General features: G+C 50.0%; 1 protein-coding gene across 1 annotated transcript; it reads right to left on the bottom strand.

Moving 5' to 3' along the window:
* Positions 1-210: 210 nt before the first annotated feature.
* Slc35e1 (solute carrier family 35 member E1) lies at positions 211-16971 on the bottom strand. The gene is made up of 6 exons (XM_038328542.1): positions 16536-16971; positions 16216-16286; positions 13863-14000; positions 12307-12432; positions 4163-4408; positions 211-3574 (listed from the first exon to the last, which is right to left on the bottom strand). Exons 1-6 carry the CDS (start codon positions 16969-16971, stop codon positions 3347-3349), a joined length of 1245 nt encoding a protein of 414 aa, XP_038184470.1. The 3' UTR covers positions 211-3346.
* Positions 16972-18800: the final 1829 nt, after the last annotated feature.

Here is an 18800-nt window from a genome sequence, read left to right as displayed (position 1 = left end):
AGCTGGTCAATCGTCAGCTTGCTCCTACAATCCTGGCTCCATCTCCCCTGCACTATGATGGCAAGTGGGGCTTGAGTCCCAATTCTGGTTTCCATCCCTGCCATGCAAGGGCTGCTCAAGCCATGTCCCTACCCAGGATTTTCAGTCTCTTTGCATGTTATGCTTCTGGGAGCGCAAGGAGAGACCTTCCCTGACAAACCAGAGCCAATCTCAAGCCCCTGGAGACCATCGTTTATTTTTGGTGAATAGCAACCAGGAACACAACTATTCCCACAGAACAGTCTATGACACTGGAGCCTCAGGATGACGACAACGGAAAACAAGAACATGACAGTTTTCCATTTTAGACCCAGAGGTTTGGGAGCCCAGAGTCCTTCCAACACACAGGGAAATCAAGCCTCAAGTACTTCCCTGCCTCAATACATTCAGCTCATCTCCTTCCCTAGAATAAACGGTGTAAAATAAGGTGCAGGGTGTGGCAGTCCTGTGTCACCTCAGCACCGAGACTGAGGATGAAGTGCTGCCTTCTATCCTGTGGTCAGCCTGAGCCACACAGGCAGCCACCATCTCAAAGAAATAAATAACTAAAAGAAGCCCTACTCTGAGTATTCTAATAGTGAACAGACATTCAATACTATTATAAGCCTGTTTCCCCTTCTGCAAAATGAAGGAGTCGGGTGGGCCAGGATAAGTGTTTTGGCCAGGCCATTTAAAGGCTATATGGAAAAAGCAACAAAATTTCTCTAATATGAATCCCAAAAGAGAGGTGAACATGATGGGCGAGCAAGACTAGGGGGCTAATACAACACTGAATGGGCCAAGGTAAATCATGGACTATGTTGCCAGAGATGACCATGAACTCCTGCTCTTAACTGCATCAGCTTCCGGAGTGTGGGGTAACAGGTATGCACCACCATCAATTTATGTGATGCTGAGAATGGAGCTCAGGGCTTCATGCACAGGTTTGAGTACTGCATCCACTGAGCTGCAGCCACCTGGTCTACCTGATTATCACATTTGTTCCAGTGTTCATACTGAGAGCCTATGAACAGAATTAAATATCCCATTTATTAATTTATAAACTGTAAGAAAAGTGAGATGGCCTTTCCCTCCTTGGCAAACCTCACACTGGAAAAGGAAAATGCATTAATACACATATTACAAAAACATCATGGAAATCCAAAAAGACATAATTCATTCTGAGTTCAACACAGCGTCAGGGACACCCATGGAGACTTCTATAGTTCCAGGTGTCTCAGTGTCTTCCCCAGGGAGGAACCCCACCAGACCACCTTATCAAGGTGCTCTTCCCACTGTGGTGATGGGCTCTGAACATCTGCAATCCAGCAAGCAAGACAGATGGGACACTGCCCTCAGGCTGGCATTGTGAATGAACTAACCTCAGATATAAAACCCCAATTAATCTGGGCGGGCGGTGGTGGAGAGCTTCTTTAATCCCAGCACTCTGGAGGCAGAGGCAGGCGGGTCTCTGTGAGTTCAAGGACAGGCTCCAAAGCTACAAAGAAACCCTGTCTCAAAGAACCAACCCCCCCCCCAAAAAAAACCCAAACAAAACAAACAAACAAAAAAACCAAAACAACCCTCTAATTAATCAAAAACGTAGGTACCCAACAAACCAGGAGTTAAGGACTGGGGCGCCATGACACACTTGTCTGCTCAGTGCTTAGAGATGGAGACAGAGGCATGAAGGACGCTAAGAAGAAAGCTAAGAGTTGAGATCAGTCTGGGAGCCTTAGTGGGGACGTCTCCAGGTGAGCATGGTGGCACATGCTTTTAATTCCAGCACTCAAGAGGCAGGGACAGATAGATCTCTATGAGTTCGAGGTCAGCATGATCTGTATTATGAGACCCTGTCTCAAAAACAATAACAACAAAAACAAACAAACAAAAAAAACCCCAAAACTGGTGCCTTGATTTCCAAAAACATGTCACAATCCTTGGGTACCACCATTGGCCTGCTGTGCCCACACCAGAACCCACATTTCTGCGAACCAAAAGGTTCTCCTTGCATTGCCACACTGGCCTTGAATTCACAGGCTTGGGAGACCCTCCTGCCCTGGCTTCCTGAGTAGCTAGGACCATAGGAATAGGTCACCAGGATGAGTCCCCAAAACGTTTTGTTTTTGAGACAGTCTCATTATGTAGCCCAGATTGGCTTCAAACTCATGTCCATCCTCCTGGCTCAACCCCTGGATGTATGCCAGCAGGCCAGGTCCCTAAAACTGATCATTTTCTTGAGATAGGGTCTCATGTGGTCCAGGCTGGGATGGAACTCACTATGTAGGTGAGGACCCCCACCTTGCTTCCGAGTGCTGAAAAGGCAGTCCCGCACCGCTATGCTGTGATGCTGGAGACTGAAGCCACTGACACATGTACGCGAAGCAGGCATTTCACCAACCCAGCCTCAACTGACTCTTAACTAAACTTAAGACTGGCCGGCTGTCCTGCCCACTGCACACCGTTCAGATCCTGACCCACACGCCATCTCCTCACTGACAAGCGACACTATATTTGGAGTGTAGATTTCATCTTCTGCTACTCTGGCTGCAGCTTCAAGATGGTTCAGCATTGCCTTGCTACCACTGGCTCCAAGGGACTGCTCCAGTAACAAACATCCCGTATTTTGAAATAAATCAAGATGGTTTCCACCCACTGGTTAACCCTGGTGCAGTGCCTGCCTGGACCTAGGCTCCAAAGCTTCTCCAGGGAAACTTGAGGTTCTGGGGAAATTGCCATCACCATCATCCTGCCTTCTGTACATCAGAAGGGTGCAGGTGCAGCCAAGGCCAACACTGGCCAGCCCTTCTGGAGTCCAAGGGCCACTCAGGCCGGGAGTGGAGGGTCGTGTCCTGCTCTGACACTCACAAGGCAGAGGAAGATCACACCAATCACTAATGAACCGATGGTCACTGTAGGCACCCAAGTCAGCACTAAGTGCAAGTGGCTTACTGCCATGGAGCATCCTGGAGCACTGCTGCTGGGGACGCGTACTGGCTCCTGTGTCAGCTCTCCATACCTCTCCTTGATGCCCCAGATGCTACCTCCTGCTAGCTTTCAGGACTGCAGGCACAGCAATGCCAGTTCTGCAGAGTGGGTCCCTGTTGTCACCAGAAGTTCAGATCAGACCTCTGCCATGTACTGGGGGCACCTCTGTGCACCAAAGCAGAGCATGGCCTCTGAGCAGAAGAGTGAACCAGGATCCGAGCCTGTGGCCATCCATGTTGTGGTCATGCCCCACAGCCCATCAGGATCCTGCTGGCTGCTATGTGCTCAGCCAGGCTGCTGGGCTTACAGAGGTGGTGCAGGAAGCTTGGCCTGATGACGCCTACACATCATGGCGGCTGAGGGCATAGGAGTTCGGGTGGCTCTGGCGGCCGTACTGAAAATGGTCTGTGAGGAGAATGTTGCGATACTGGAAGTCACCCTGCTGAGGAAACAGTGCACCATTGTGGGGCTTCTCTATTGGGCTCCGCAGATGCTCTCTGCTGCTCAGGTCTGACGTAGAGACAGGGAGGAGGTGGCGCCGAGCCTGCTGGTTCGCGTCATACTTGGTCTGTGTGAAGAGAGAGTAATGAGGCACAAAGGAACTTTGGGTGGGTGGGGGAGTGTCACCCAGCATTAAGGAGGTAGAAGCAGAAGGGAAAGGGTATCAGGCCAGTCTAGGCTACATAGTGAGCTTGAGGCCAGCTTGGGCACATGAGACTCTTTTTTAAAAAAAAAAATCAAACTGAAACAAAACAAAAATCCACCACCAACAAAGAGATTACCCCAAAACCAAGGACGAGGGATGCTTCTGTGGTCGAACACTTGTCTAGCATGCACAAAGACTTGGGCTCCACCCCAGCGCTGCATAAACCAGATGGAACAGACACCTGTCTTTCCACTCCCTTGGGAGGTGTGTGTGTGTGTGTGTGGGGGGGGGGGTGTCAGAAGCTCAAGGCCATTCTGGGCTCTACGAGCCTCTGCTCCAAAACAAATGGTAAGACACAAGGAAGCTTCAGGTCTTGTGCACCCATGACAGAGCTCAGGAAAGATGCAGCACACAAAACCCACCCACTTTGTAAGGCACCTTTGGAACCCAGAGCCAGAATTACCCTCCTTGGCTGTGTCTGGCTGGCGGACAGTGGCCCCTAATGCTCACCTTGTTGTACAGAAAGACCCCCAGGATGGCAGTCATCATGCCTAGTACGTTGGTGCTGGTCACTGGATTGCGGAGCATAATGAGGGACACAGTGATGACCATGATCCTCTTGGTGGCGTTGGCCACTGAGTAGCTGAGTGGGCTGATGAGGTTGAGGATACTAAAGGCGATGACATTCTGTGCAAAGTTGCAGAATCCACTGACTGCCAAGAGCAGCAGTGTCCAGGGCCACTGAGACACATAGGCCTATGGAGACAGGTGGGAAGCATCAGTGGGAGAGGGGTACATATGTACTTAGGCAGAATGTCACCAGGTGGTTAGATTTTTTTTTTTTTTTTTTTTTTTTTGGGACAGAATTTTACATAGCCCAGGTTGGCCTCAAACTGGTGGGCGACAAGTTTGGTAACAAATGCCTTTACTGTACCACTGGGTCATTTTACCAGTTTACACATGACCTCTGACCCTCCTGACCACTCCACTGCATGGAGTGGTTGAGGGTATCTTGTCAGAGATGCAAAAACAGCCACCAAAGGACTGCAGCGATGGTTCATCAATTAAGAGTACTTTTCCGATTAGATTCTCAGCACCCACATAGAGGATCACGATTGTCTGTAATACCAATCCAGGGGATCACATTTTTACCTCTGAAGGCACCAGGCACACATGCTGTACATGGATATACATGTAGACAAAACACCCATACACATAACATCTAATAATTTTTCTTCAAAAGGCTACCAAAATTGTGTGTGTGTGGCAGGGTGCAGCCTGCTGCAGGGATCTCCCTGCCTCCTGGTGCACAGCAAGCAGTCTCCCCACTGAGCCATTGCACAGCTCTTCCCCCAAAGCATTCTCTACAGCTGGAGCACAGAACAGCAGGGTGGTGGGGCGTGTGCCGAGCACGAATGACGTCATGGGTTCTAGCACCCAAACCCCAAACCAAATGAAGTGAAAGTATCAAACCAGAAGGACCCGAGGAGATGGGTGACATTATCAACTATGGTCACCTTCCAGAGAGAGGGACACAGAGCCCCTGAGCCCACCACCCATTCTCAGACAGATGCCGGAAGAATGCAGCAGCCCAGCTGGACATGGGGCAGTCCTGGGCATCAGCTTCCTCAGACGGCCCTCACATCCACCTTCCTGCCCTGCTGTCAGTTTCCAGCCATCCTGTGGCGGCCACAAGTCCCAGCCGGACCCTCTCTGAACATGGTGGTTAGCAGGCATGCCAGGTAGACACCAGGGGAAGCAAGACTCACAAGAGTAACCCACAGAGTCAACTAAATCATACTGAGCTTTGATGTGGGAGGGTTTTCTATCTATCTGTTGCTTTCATTGGTTAATCAATAAAGAAAACTGCTTGGCCTGATAGGTCAAGAACATAGGTAGGCGGGGAAGACAGAACAGAATTCCAGGAGGAAGAAGGTAGTGAGGCAGTTGCCATGAAGCTCCAGCCCAAGATGGACGTAGGTTAGAATCTTCCCGGTAAGCCACCACCTCGTGGTGCTACACACATGAATAGAAATGGGTTAATCAAGATGTGAATGTTAGCCAGTAAGAGGCTAGAGCTAATGGGCCAGGCAGTGTTTAAATGAATAGTTTCCATGAAATTATTTTGGGGCTAAGCTAGCTGTGTGAGAGCCGGGCGTGACAAAAAGCAGGCCTGCTCATCTCATCACTACAAATGGCACCCACGTGGATAACTGCATCCAAAGAAAGCCTGAGAAAGCTTGGGAAAGAATAGAGTAAAGCATGTTTTCTTGGTAGCAGCAATTTCTCGGATCTGCTCTGCTTGCTAGAGGCAAGCAAGCAGTCTCATCTAAGAGAAGCTTCCTGACTCAGCTTTAGCTGCAAAACCTTGCAGCTCTTTTAAGAGGTCCTGCCACGAAACACTTAAACAGTGTTGATGAAAAGCTGAACGCATGCTTTTCGTTTCTCAGCCATAGCAGGAAAAAAGCCGCGCCGTTTTAAAATGCCGGTTTTCTGGGCCATCCTGTCTGGGCAATGATGGAGGAGTGTCTATGTGTTACTTTCATTGTTAATAAAGATACTGCCTTGGCCCTTTAAGAGAACAGAAAATTAGGTAGGCGGAGTAGACAGAACAGAATGCTGGGTAGCAGGAGTGGGGAGATACTTCAGGCAATCGCCATAGTGAGTCTCCATGCTTCTCCTCTCCGAGATGGACGCAGGTTAAGATCTCTCCTGGTAAGCCACACCTCGTGGTGCTACACGGATTACTAAATATGGGTTAAAGGAAGATGTGAGAATTAACCAATAAGAGGCTACAGATAATGGGCCAGGCAGTGTTTTAAAGAATACAGTTTCCGTGTAATTATTTCGGGTAAAGCTACCGCTTCTTTCTACAGGGCAAACTCTGACTCTTTCAGGCAGGCAGTCCGACTGAATGTGGTCTGTGAGCGGAATGTTGCAACTTGCTTGCAGGCAGGGACCTTGAAACGCCAAAGAGTTGTGGCAATAAAAATGGCTATGGCTGTACCTCAGCCATGAGGATGGATCCAGCCACCAAAGCCATGACTGTAGTCCTCTCCATAAAGACTCATGTAGTCAGAAAAAGAGAGATACAGTAAAGATTCAAAGACGAAGAAAATCTAAATGGTTTACAGTGTGTTAAAAATATATGCAGGCAGCCGGGCGGTGGTGGTGCACGCCTTTAATCCCAGCACTCGGGAGGCAGAGGCAGGCGGATCTCTGTGAGTTCGAGACCAGCCTGGTCTACAAGAGCTAGTTCCAGGACAGGCTCCAAAGCCACAGAGAAACCCTGTCTCGAAAAACCAAAAAAAAAAAAAAAATAAAAAAATAAAAAATAAAAAAAAAATATATATATACACACATACATACACATACAGGCTAAAAGTTAAAGTTATTAAAGTAAAAAAAAAAAAAAAAGAAAGAAAGAAAAGAGAGTAGTTGGGTGTGGTAGCACACACCTTTAATCCCAGGCTGAGGCAAGTGGATCTCTGTGAGTTCAAGGACAGCCTGGTCTACAGAGTTATTCCAGGACAAAGATATACAGAGAACCTGTCTCAAAAAGTAAAAATAAATAAAATAGAGGTTAAAATAAAGCCGCACAAAGATGAAAAATACACAGAGAATTTTGATACTATATGCTATTATATTCTCTTTGAACTGTTTGAATGCTGAGGAAGGAGCAACAGCTGCTAAAAGATATTTGTTTATAAATGCTGCTGAACTAATCCAACATAGATATTTTGAAAATACCTTGACTTCAAAATTTGGATCTAAGGTTATGATGCTTTGGAAAAGTTCTTCTTTTGTTTTCACAGAGGATGAGACCCTGTGGATTGCTTCTATCCCAATATGGTATGATAGACCATGCCCTCCTGAAAGGTTGCTGTGAACACCCTCAAAAAAATTATTTCATTCAACTGCCAACTGAGATGAATCTAACACACAGGTTATACCATGAAAGACCTGATTAACAGCGCCCCCATACAGCAGGAAGCAGTTTGGAGAGAAATAACTGTGCCCATGTTCCCAAATATTGTTTATAAATGTTCTTTTACATTTAAAGGGGGATATGATATAGATATGAATAATTTACATTGATATAAATTTTGCTTCGTTGATATAAATTCAAGGTCAATTTTCTTATATGTATATGTATTTCTGATCTTGATTAAGGTATTGTGATTGTGTAGTTCATTTAAAAATGTAATGCATAATTAGGAAATATAGGTTAATAGATAATCATCGATAATAGTCAAGCTTATAGTCATGTTAGTTAGATTTTCTAGATATATATATTTTAGTTAAATAGGCATTCTTCATATCTTTCAAAGACTACAGAATATGGCATTTAATGTTTTAATAACTTAGGGCTTTTCATGACAATGAGACACGTCTGCTCCTGGCAGCACCAATCTACTTCAAGAGGAAGATGGGCATCAAAGAGGCTCCTTATGGAGCTGGTTAGCCATTTGGGCAAGAAACTGCTCTTGCCTGGACTGTTGCATAAACTGGACACAAAGAACCCACAGAAAGAGGACTGCTGAACTTGCCTAAAGGTGAGATGGTCTTTCGGAGTTTCTGACTCGTGAAAGAGTCTGTGAGACATTCTGCAGGACACAGGAAAAAAAGCGACTGAACTGCCTTTGAAATTTCCTGCTTCATGGAAATGTCTCTGGATACTATGGGCCTGAAGGCCCAAGATGGATGCCCCAACTGTACAGAGGAACTTTGGGTGACTGTCCAGGCAGCAAGATGTCTCAGTCATTTCTAGAGTTTTGGAAGTTGCTTACTTCTTGTTTACTTAGGTAATATTATATCCTTCTGGAGTCTTTGATGGAGTTGAAGAATAGTTAGTTATAGTTATATTTTTTCTTTGTTATGGTAAAAGATAAAATAGATCTAAATATTGTAACTGTAACTTGTGCTTGATAACTTGTTATATGTAATTTTACTATGTTAAAGTGAAAGCCTTTCTCTTTTGTTTAAACAGAAAAAGGGAAAATGATGTGGGAGGATTTTCCATCTATCTGTTACTTTCATTGATTAATTAATAAAGAAAAATGCTTGCCCTAATAGGTCAGAACATAGGTAGGTGGGGAAGACAGAACAGAATTCCAGGAGGAAGAAGGCAGTGAGGCAGTCACCATGAAGCTCCAGCCCAAGATGGACGTAGGTTAGAATCTTCCCAGTAAGCCACCACCTCGTGGTGCTACACACATTAATAGAAATGGGTTAATCAAGATGTGAATGTTAGCCAGTAAGAGGCTAGAGCTAATGGGCCAGGCAGTGTTTAATAAATACAGTTTCCGTGAAATTATTTTGGGGCTAAGCTAGCTGTGCGAGAGCCAGGCGGAACGAAAAGCAGGCCTGCTAGCCTCCTCACTACAGAGCTTCCAATCCAGGCATGGTGGGCACACTTTCTACTCCAGCACTCAGGAGCTAGAGACAGGAAGATCAGGAGTTTGAAGTCACCGTAGGCCACATAATACAGGACCTAGATCCTGTCTCAAAAACACCAATGGTGGGCTGGGAAGACAGACAGCTCAGTCAGGAAAATGTTTGAGTTCAGACCCCAGCACCCATATGAAAAACAAAACAAAACAGAAGAGAAACCATGCAGCTGCACATATACAGAGCACACTGCTAGAGTCAGGAAGCTTGGGGACAGAAATGGTGGATCCTGAGGCTGGGTAGGAGTCCGCTGGGGTCACTCAGGGGGTGCTGCTCTGCTCCCAGGAGGCCTAGATGTGGCAGGAAGGACTTCAGCCTCACAGATTTATGTGTTTGGGGAACCGAGTGGCCAGCCCCCGAATGGCTTCCTGACAAAATGCATTCAGCCTCTCCTTAAACCTGGCAACTGCAATGAGTTTGTCCCTAGCATACTGTTTCCATACGCAGAATCACACAACACAGAGCCAGGCCTTTTCCATTCAGCCTGACACTAGTCTGGGCTGTGAGAAACAAGAGGATATTTTTCACTACTAGGTAATATTCCATTTCATGACTATACCAGCTTTTCCTCATTTGTTGTAGGTTGTTTCCAGTTCACGGTAAAAATAGAGTTACTATAAATATTCACATATAGGCTCACACGGGGTCTCGCCATGTAGCCCAGGCTGCCCTCACTCTCTGGCAATCTTCTATATCATTGCTGAGCGATGGGATCATGGCACTGCCTTACAGTGCATGGGACAATCTCTGCTGACCGACCCACTAGTGTCACCCTGGTACGGAGGCATCTCAGAGGCGCTGTGTTCCCAGTCTAAGATTTCCATTCGAGTTCGCTTTTCCTTCTTAAAAATGAAATAAAATTGCGTCACTTCTATTATCCCTTTCCTCCTGCCAGCCCCTTGCAGGCACCCTGAGTTAACAGCCTTTTTTTTTTTTTTTTTTTAGTGTCACACACGTGCATGTGTGAACACATATGTATACATACAACCTGCTGAGCCTGTTTTCGTTGTCTGTGTGTAAGGCTTCAGAGCTGACCACCCTGCACTGGACAGCCAGTGAGGGTCCTCCTGGGAAACTCCCCCTCTCCCAGCAGTTGTTAGCTGCCTGTAGTTCTTTGTCTGGGGTGGACCCTGTGAGATTTTCTCCCTTCCAGACTGGCAAGTCCGCTGATATTGTCCCCGTCTTGTTTATGCAGCCGTTCCTAGGGAGACTGCTTCATAGTGGACTTCCTGGGATTATGGCTCTTAGGATCTTCCCGGCCCCTCTAAGCAGATGTTCTCTGAGCTGTGATGCAGGAGCTGGGATGAGGGCGTATCACTGGGGCTGTGCTCGCACATCTGCTGATCCCCATTGTCCAGCTATGGCTGGCTGTGATGGGTTCCATTTGGTGTGAAGAGGCTTCTGCCTTGAGGGGTGGGAGCTATGCTCATCCAGGAAAGATGGTTCAGCACAAGAACCATCCAGAGCCGGGCAGTGGTGGCGCACGCCTTTAATCCCAGCACTCGGGAGGCAGAGGCAGGCGGATCTCTGAGTTCGAGGCCAGCCTGGTCTACAAGAGCTAGTTCCAGGACAGGCTCTAGAAACTACAGGAAAACCCTGTCTCGAAAAACCCAAAAAAAAAAAAAAAAAAAAAAAAAAAAAAAAAAAAAAAAAAAAAAAAAGAGAACCATCCAGAAAGGGAATTATCCCTTTCCTTGAAACAGTCTCATGTAGCCCAGGCTGGCCTATGTAGCTGAGGATGACTTTAAGGTCTTGATCCTCCCACTTATGTGCCCAAGTACTGCGGAGACTCCACTCGAGTATTTTAAAAAAATCACGGAGTACGTGTGTGGACAACGTGTGTCATTGGGCAAGTCAGTGGACAGTTTGTAGGAATTGGCTTGCTCCCTCCATCATGTGCTTCCTAAGGATGGAGCATGCCCAGGACAACATGGCAGAAGACACTGGCCCTACTGGACTCTTGTACAGAATGCTACTGGGCTTCAAACTCCAGCAGCCCATGGCGACCACGGTCAAAGCCTCTTCAGAAGCTCTGTGCTTAGTGTTCACACCGAACAGTGCCCTGGCCCACAGCTCCACCCAGTCTCCTGGACGCTATGTGGGGCAGTGCTCACAGGTCTCACTAGCTGCTGCCCAGGATTTCCTTTTCTTTTTAGACAGGGTCTCATGTAGCCCGGATTGTCCTCAAACTTGCTATGTAGCCAAGGATGACTCTGAATTCTGATCCTCCTGTCTCCGGTTCCTGCGTGCTGGGATGAGAAAAGAAGTGTCCCTTGTTCTGTGTGTCGTGTTGAGTGGAGCCTAGGCCCTGAGAGGTCAAGGACAAGTGCTGTCCTGGACATAGCCAGCCCCGAGGCACAGTCCTGACATGCAGCTCAGAACCTGTTGGCTTTTTGTAGCAGGAATGACTTCATCAAGGAAGCAAAGGCAGAGGAAAAGAAGAGTCCCCCTCCCCGCAAGGATTTTTCCCAGTTCCTCACTTCTGCCTACCAGGTGGTGCCTCCGCTTTCTAGCAGCTTTTGGCGGGGACCAACACTTCCCGTTGGTCAGCTCTGGACTGTGACCAGTGCCACACTAGAAAGAGCATGTGTGTGTACACAGGTAAGTGCACGCGCTCCAGCGTGACGTGGCCGTGTCTAAGATAGCATGGGGCCGGCCTCTCCTTCCCAGGACTCTGGTTCCTACAGCTGATCACACAGTTTGGGTTTTAGACCACTTGGATTTAGATTTTTGAATTAAGGAGACTTAAATACTGAAATTCAAGTGTGAATCCCTTCTGGACACACTCCAGCAGTGTCAGAGCATGACAGCACTGTGCTCAGCACAGTTCCCACGCATCAGGGCCAAGCACGCCAACAGAAACCCAGAAACCCTGAGCCAAGGTAAACTCCCTCTTCCCACACCCACCACCTCAGGGGCTCTGTCAGAGCCTGGTCCCTCCCTCCCACACATGTTCTTGTCACTCTCACGCAGTGTCACAGGACATGACAGGAGCCCTTGGAAGAACATACTCCATGCTGGGCATTCAGTATCCAGACCTGAGACCTAAAGATTCCTACGTTCTTATTGTTACAGGGACAGCAGACAGACCAGCACAGATAGATGCTCAGTGTCCAGGATGAACACATGGCTACAGTGCTCAAAGCAGCACACGCTTAGCACATGCTAGTGAAGACACGTAATTCTCAGCAGCCTCAACTCACCAGATCGCTGCTGACCAGGAAGGTGGAGAGGTCCACAAGAACCCATGTGGGGATCATGAAGAACACGGCATGGCAGCCCAGGATGTTGAGCAGACGCAGGTGGTGGATCCTTGAGTCCCTCAACACCTGAGGGGAGAGCACCTCATTAGGGTCGCCCGGGTTTCCAGCCCCCAATGAGACTGGAATCCGATATCCAGGACTGGGTATCAGACGGGCTTGCTTGCTTAGGAAGGAACACAGCCATGCCTGGACAAAGTGCTGTCCTATGGACGAGGGCCGACAGAAGAACAGAACTGACCCAGCAGCACACAGGCTGGGAGGGTGTAGTGAGCCAGGCATTCTGAAGCCCCCACCCCCCACGCTATTTTTTTATTTGCATCTGTGTCTTTCTCTGTAGCCTAGGCTGGCCTGACACTCATGGCGATCCTGACTTCATTCCACACATGCTTGTGACAGGCAGGTACCGTCATGCCTGGTTGATATCCCTGAGTTGAGTCCAGGTTGGTTTAGCCTATTGAGTCCCACCAGGCAGTGCCAGGCAAAAGCCAAAAACAGCTCCTACTGCAGACCATGGTGTACCGCAGGGGGATGCCCTAACCCAAGCATCCAGCAGCATGTTCTACAGAGGTTCACAGATGTATTTCTTACAATAGGTTGGAAATAAGTCACATTCTTTTTTTTTTTAAATATTTATTTATTTATTATGTATACAATATTCGGTATATGTGTGTATGCCTGCAGGCCAGAAGAGGGCACCAGATCTCATTACAGATGGTTGTGAGCCACCATGTGGTTGCTGGGAATTGAACTCAGGACCTTTGGAAGAGCAGGCAATGCTCTTAACCGCTGAGCCATCTCTCCAGCCCAATAAGTCACATTCTTAACAAGGAGACCCACTGTGCTGAAGCCACGGCTGAGCTCTGCAGCAGGGTGACACCACACAGTAACCACTGATGAGCACAGCCAGACAAGATGGGGTCAGTGACCACACCTCAGAGGCATGCTCAGTATACACGTTCCTAGAAAGGAAAGGAGGGCTGGGGAGATGGCTCAGGAATGAGGACTTGAGCTCAGATCCCTAGCACCCACATAGAAGTTGGCTATAGTGTTAAGTGTATGCAAATCAAGCACTTGGTGGTGGGAACTGCAGGCAGATCCCAGGGGCTCATGGGACAAAATGGGGGTTTAGTGGGAAATAATGTGGAAGGGCTGGCAAGATGGATCAATGGGTAAAGGCTTGTCACCAAGCCTGAAGACTTGAGTTCAACGCCCAGGTCCCACATGGAAGAAAAACTGACTTCTGCAAGTTGTTCTCTGCCCGCCGCACTCAGGCCATGGCGGTGCCCTTGCACACACATACTAAGTATGTAAACAAAGTGTAACAAGAAGACTTGTAAAGAAAAAGGAACACAGGAGATCAGCAGAGTGGGTTAGGTTAGGGCCGGCTCTCAAAACAAAAGAAGGAACAGAGACTCAGGCAGACAGAAGGCACAGGAGGGTCTGCCCAGCTGTCTGCTCTGGCCCCTGCAGGCAAGCAGCATAGCGAGAGCACACACCTTTTTGGAGAAGATGTTCTGAAGGGAGAAGCAGAGCGTGGCTGCCAGGGCACTGACCAGCCCCCACACGTCGAAAGACAGCTCTGTAACAGTGGCCAGCAGGACTCCACTGATGATAGGGACCAGTGACAGGTACACCTGCAGGGGGCAGAGGAGCTCAGGTGGGCTAGGGCTACTCACCACTCAGAACTACAGGAAACCTCACCTGGGGGACCCCATCTTCTTGCCCAGCATCCTGGCACCCGGGAAACTGAGGCAGGAGGATCACCAAGAGTCTGGGGCTGGGGCTGGTGAGATGGCTGAAGAGAAAGGCACTTGCTGCCACGCCTGACACCTGAGCTTGATGACCAGGACCCACACGGTGGAAGCAGAACTGACTCGCCCAAAAGCTATCATCTGACCTCCACACAGACAGGCAAATACATGAATAAATGGGGAAAAAAGGAGGCTAGCTTGGGCTACTTTCAAATCCTGTTTCTAAGAACAAACAAAACCCAGCAAGGTAGAAAGCCAGGTGGATTTCCAGTCAGAGATTTTGTATCAAAACCTGAATCGGGGCCCAGTTAGTGGGCTCAGTACATAAAGGCCCCCAAATCTGAGTCTGATCTCCAGAACTCCTTGTGGGTAAAGAACCAACTCCTGCAAGCTGTCCCCTAATCTCCATGTGGACTCACGTCTCCACAAAATGTGTAAAAACAAAGCAAGACAGGTCAGGCTTTTAGCAGCAGAGGGTTCTGTCCTCAAGGCAAGTGACCACTGAGACTTGAATGCCTGCCCCTGCACTCCTGGCCACGGTCCGCTCGCTCTGTCAGCATCCCGCATCTTCCCTTGAGAACAGGGATTCAGAGGCCTGAGTTATCTGCCTCGCAAGGCAGGTCTCTGCCCAAGAGGGCCAGTCTCCAGGACCTGCACTTGTGAGGTTACTGGCATCTTGCCGATTCAAGTACAATGTCCCCAGTGACAAGGAAAACTGATAAACACAAGGTGTGTTATCAGGTGACACACCTACCTGGCTGCCTCCCCAGCAACTCACTCCAGGAGGCCAGCCCCACTTGACATCACCGTGCATGGGGACTGCAGAGCACAGACAGGGCTGGCCGGGATTGGACATGGGCCGAGGACAAAACTCAGAGGCGGCCCAGTTTTTACACAGTGATTCTGGGGAAGCCATTCTGAGCTAAACCAATTATAGGACATATATAGAAAATGAGCATTTGTAGAACAGGGTGAGATGGCTTCCAGCTGGGACACCGGCATTTCCCAGGCAGCCCTGAGCCCTGGGTGCCCTGTGTGGCCCACATCCAGATCATCACAACCTTGGTTTAAACAAGCGGCAAACCCCTGTCCTGTGAGTCCTCAGCAAGGGCTCCACGCTGAGCTACAACCCCCCCCCCCCAACAAACGGCAAACCCCTGTCCTGTGAGTTCTCAGCAAGGGCTCCACGTTGAGCTACAACCTTTCTCTCTCTTTTTTTTGTTGGAGACAGGGTCTCTGCAGAGTCCTGGAACTCATTATGTAGACCAGGCTGGCTTCAAACTTATAGAGATCTACCTGCCTCTGCCTTCCTAGTTCTGGTATTAAAGGCGTGCACCACCATGACCAGCTCCGAGACTTTTTGAGACGAAGTTGAGCTCTGTAGCCTAGGCTATCCTGGACTTCTCCATCCTCCTGCCTCAGCATCCTGAGTACTGGCATGACAGATCCATCATACCATGTTAGGCTCCTCAAAGTTTTAATTTCTAAGAACTGGCTGGATTCTGCCACCATCAAACTCCTCTGGCCTGGCATCTCACATCAGATCCAACTGTCCAGCATCGACCATTCTTTCTGGTGAGGGAAAATGAGGACACGATAGCTCAACAGGTAAGGGCCCTTTCCGCCAAGCCTGGTAACTTGTATCTGATCTCAGGCATCCACACCATGAAAAGATGAGATGACTCCTGTCTTTTGAGCTTCTCATACATGCTGAGGCACAGCATACAAACAGATAAATGTTTAAAAAGAACAGAAGGAAAACCTGTCTCAACTTAGTTTGTTCCCTGGTGACTTGCCAAAACGGGACCCAACAGGCATCATCAATCAACAAACCAGCAGAGGGAATCAAAACAGGAAGAATGGACCCCAGAGGGACGTGGCACTCGGGGACAATAAGCAAGAGATTATCCGAGGACATCTCCCCTTCCCACACACCTGCTGTCTGAAATGAGTGTGGGACACTGGGGAAGGCTCAGGGGGCTGACACCTTGACTTCCTTATTTGACAGGAAGCTCGAGAACTGCCATGGTCCAACCACGTCATCAACCCAGCCAGTTACCGGGAATCCCGCCCTGCCCAGGGCTTCTGCTGGGGTTACCTTGGTGCTCTGTTTTTCCTTCATGATGATCCGAGACAGGAGGACCACCCAGATGGGCATGGTGGCCTTGACTGCAAAGAGAGGAAAAGCACTCAGCGGGCAGTCTCGGCAACCTGTACACCCGACGCCGACCTTCCCTCTCTGTAAGGTTTTCTCCCGACCCCAATAGCTGGAGTCAGTTCTGCTCGGCGCGCAGTTAACTCCTCCGACTTTTTCCAACCTGAGACTCGGCCGCGCCTTGGCGGCGTCTCAGTCTGACGGCCCGCGAACTCGTACCCATACTTCGAATCCCCAGGCAGTGCGCCCCGGCCCGCACCTACCGGTGTGCGCGTAGGACACCGGCACCTTCCAGATGCTTACGTGCGCCGACACCGACGCGAAGTACTTGCCGAAGGCGAGCGGCAGCACGTAGCGCGGGTAGAAGCGCGGCGGCAGCAGCGGGCCGGACGTCGGGTGCGGGCCGGGGCCGGGGCCAGACACGGGCGGCGCGGGCGGCACGCGCCAGGCGCGCAGCAGCGGCGGGAGCCCGGCGCACAGCGCCAGGATGTGGCACAGCGACACGGTGACCGGGAATGGGAAGGCGCTCAGGATCACCTTGTTGACCACGTTGCCGCCCGCGCTCAGTGCGTACCACAGCAGACACAGCGCCGCCACCCGCGCACCCTCGCGCGCCCCGCCGCCACCCCCCGCGCCCGGGACCCCCGCGCCCGGGACCCCCGCGCCCGCGCCGGGACCCGCGGCCACCGCCGCCGCCATCCTGCCCAAGCGGCCGCCCCCTTCCCGCCGGACGACCGCCCGACGCGGGTCGGGGGCGGGCGCGCCGGCAGGCGCCGATCCCCATTGGCCTCCGGTCCTGCGCGTCATCGCCGCTCGCCATTGGCTGCCACACTCGCGTCATCACCGCCTGCCCGCCGACGCGCCCGCAACCACGTCTCCGACGAGGGCCCCGCCCCACTTGGAAGGTTTCCGGAAGGCGCGCCGTGGGCGTCGCGCGTGCGCGAAGCGCTGCGGCGTGCTCCCGTGGCTGGCGGGGCGACGCGGGCCCGCCCACTTGTGGCTGGGAAAGCGGGATGCCTAGGGCCCGAACAGGATTAACAAAAGATCTTTCAGGAGAAAAGAAGCCCACTGCAGCCAAGCCTCTGGAGGATGCCGGTCCTCGGAAGCTGTGCGGTAGGTGTCACCCTCCCCTGACAACCCAGGGTGGGGCGCTTCCTGCGACACTTGTCCTCAGAGCCCTGTGACCGGGCTGAAGCTGCTGGCGAGAGCCCCGAGGCAGGACAAGACTTCAGCACCGTCATCCTAGCGACAAAACTCGATTCCGAAGGTCGTGTGCTTTCAAGTGTCTGTGGGAGTTGTTCCGGTCCCTTAAAAATGTATTCATTCATGAGTGTGAGAGGATGGGGTGAAGAGGACTTGGGTCTGTTGTCTCCTTCCACCAGGTGGGTTCAGGGGATCGAACTCCTGTCCTCTGGCTTCACAGCAAGCGTGTATCCGCTTAGTCATCTCACCGACCTCGACTTTCTCCTTTACAGTGTCTTTATTAGCAGTTTAGAAAATGGCAGTTCAACTCGGCTGCCTGAGTGTCGGGGATGTGTTTGTAGCTCATCCCTGTTCTCGAGGTAGCACATGTGTACCCCCCTGGGGCTTGCTAGATACTCAACACAGGTGTGGCAGTCCCTGCGCGTTGGGATCCAAGTAGTAAGGCCTGTTTCAAAGCCCGGGTCTGAGACAAGAAGCCGGTGACAGGACGCCAGCCTCTCTACGTACCCTAATGCCCTCCAGCTGGGTACACAGCCTTTCGTCACCAACTGGTTTTGGTTGCTTTTATCTCCTATGGCATTTGGCCCTGGCAACTTTGTGAAGGCCTTTTCATCTTACAAAACAGGAACATGCGCTCATGAGTGAACACTGGCCCAGGGGTTCCACCTCCTCAAATGGACCTTTAATGGTAGTGGTACCATCCTGCACCAAGCCTTGTAAATCCGTATTGGCTCTCAAAACAAAAACCCCAAAACCTGATTATGGGTTGGCTGTGGTCCTAAAAATTAGAATGTTCTAGAACTTGACCCCATGCAGCTGTTTTATGGGTAACTGCCTGCTCGTCTATGAAATTAAACAGATATCTATCTCAGTGAAAGAAAAAAAAAAACCCCAAAAACTGGAAACCCAATCTTGGCTTATTGATTTCGGGAAGAGGAGAAAACTAGATAGTTCTAGTGCACTGAGCCGGAGGGTTGCTCAGGGCCTTGCCATGTCACAAAGTCCTGGTGGGCAGGTAAGGTGTCACCAGCTACACGGCCTGCAGAAGGGGGCTTCTCTGGGTGGGTGATGTGGTTGACCCCAAATGAATGAAAGGCAGGTAGGAAGGCCCTGCCTGCTGCCACAGAAGCAAGCTAATGGGATGCCACCAAGACTGGGCACAGTGGGTGTGGCTGTGGGCTTCAGAGAAAGATCAAGTGTAAAATGAGAATTATTCAAAAACTGGTTTGTGCAAATGTTTTTTTTATTTCCACATTTATATCACAAGGTGTCCACTTACTGGACCAAATAGCAAAGTTGCTCCCTTCTGCGCGGACGCAGAAGTC

This window comes from Arvicola amphibius, chromosome 4, assembly GCF_903992535.2.
Source record: "Arvicola amphibius chromosome 4, mArvAmp1.2, whole genome shotgun sequence".
Taxonomy (NCBI): domain Eukaryota; kingdom Metazoa; phylum Chordata; class Mammalia; order Rodentia; family Cricetidae; genus Arvicola; species Arvicola amphibius.
Note: the sequence above shows the minus strand (reverse complement) of the source record. Positions and strands in the feature narration are given on the sequence as shown.

Bases quoted from the DNA above. Each gene is read 5' to 3' on its own strand.
- Slc35e1 (XM_038328542.1), bottom strand. From the start codon at position 16,971: ATGGCGGCGGCGGTGGCCGCGGGTCCCGGCGCGGGCGCGGGGGTCCCG. The intron at 16,287-16,535 runs GTAGGTGCGGGC...CTCTCTTTGCAG, and splicing joins GGTGTCCTACGCGCACACCG to TCAAGGCCACCATGCCCATC. The intron at 4,409-12,306 runs GTGAGTTGAGGC...CTGTCTCCATAG, and splicing joins TCCTGGTCAGCAGCGATCTG to GCCTATGTGTCTCAGTGGCC.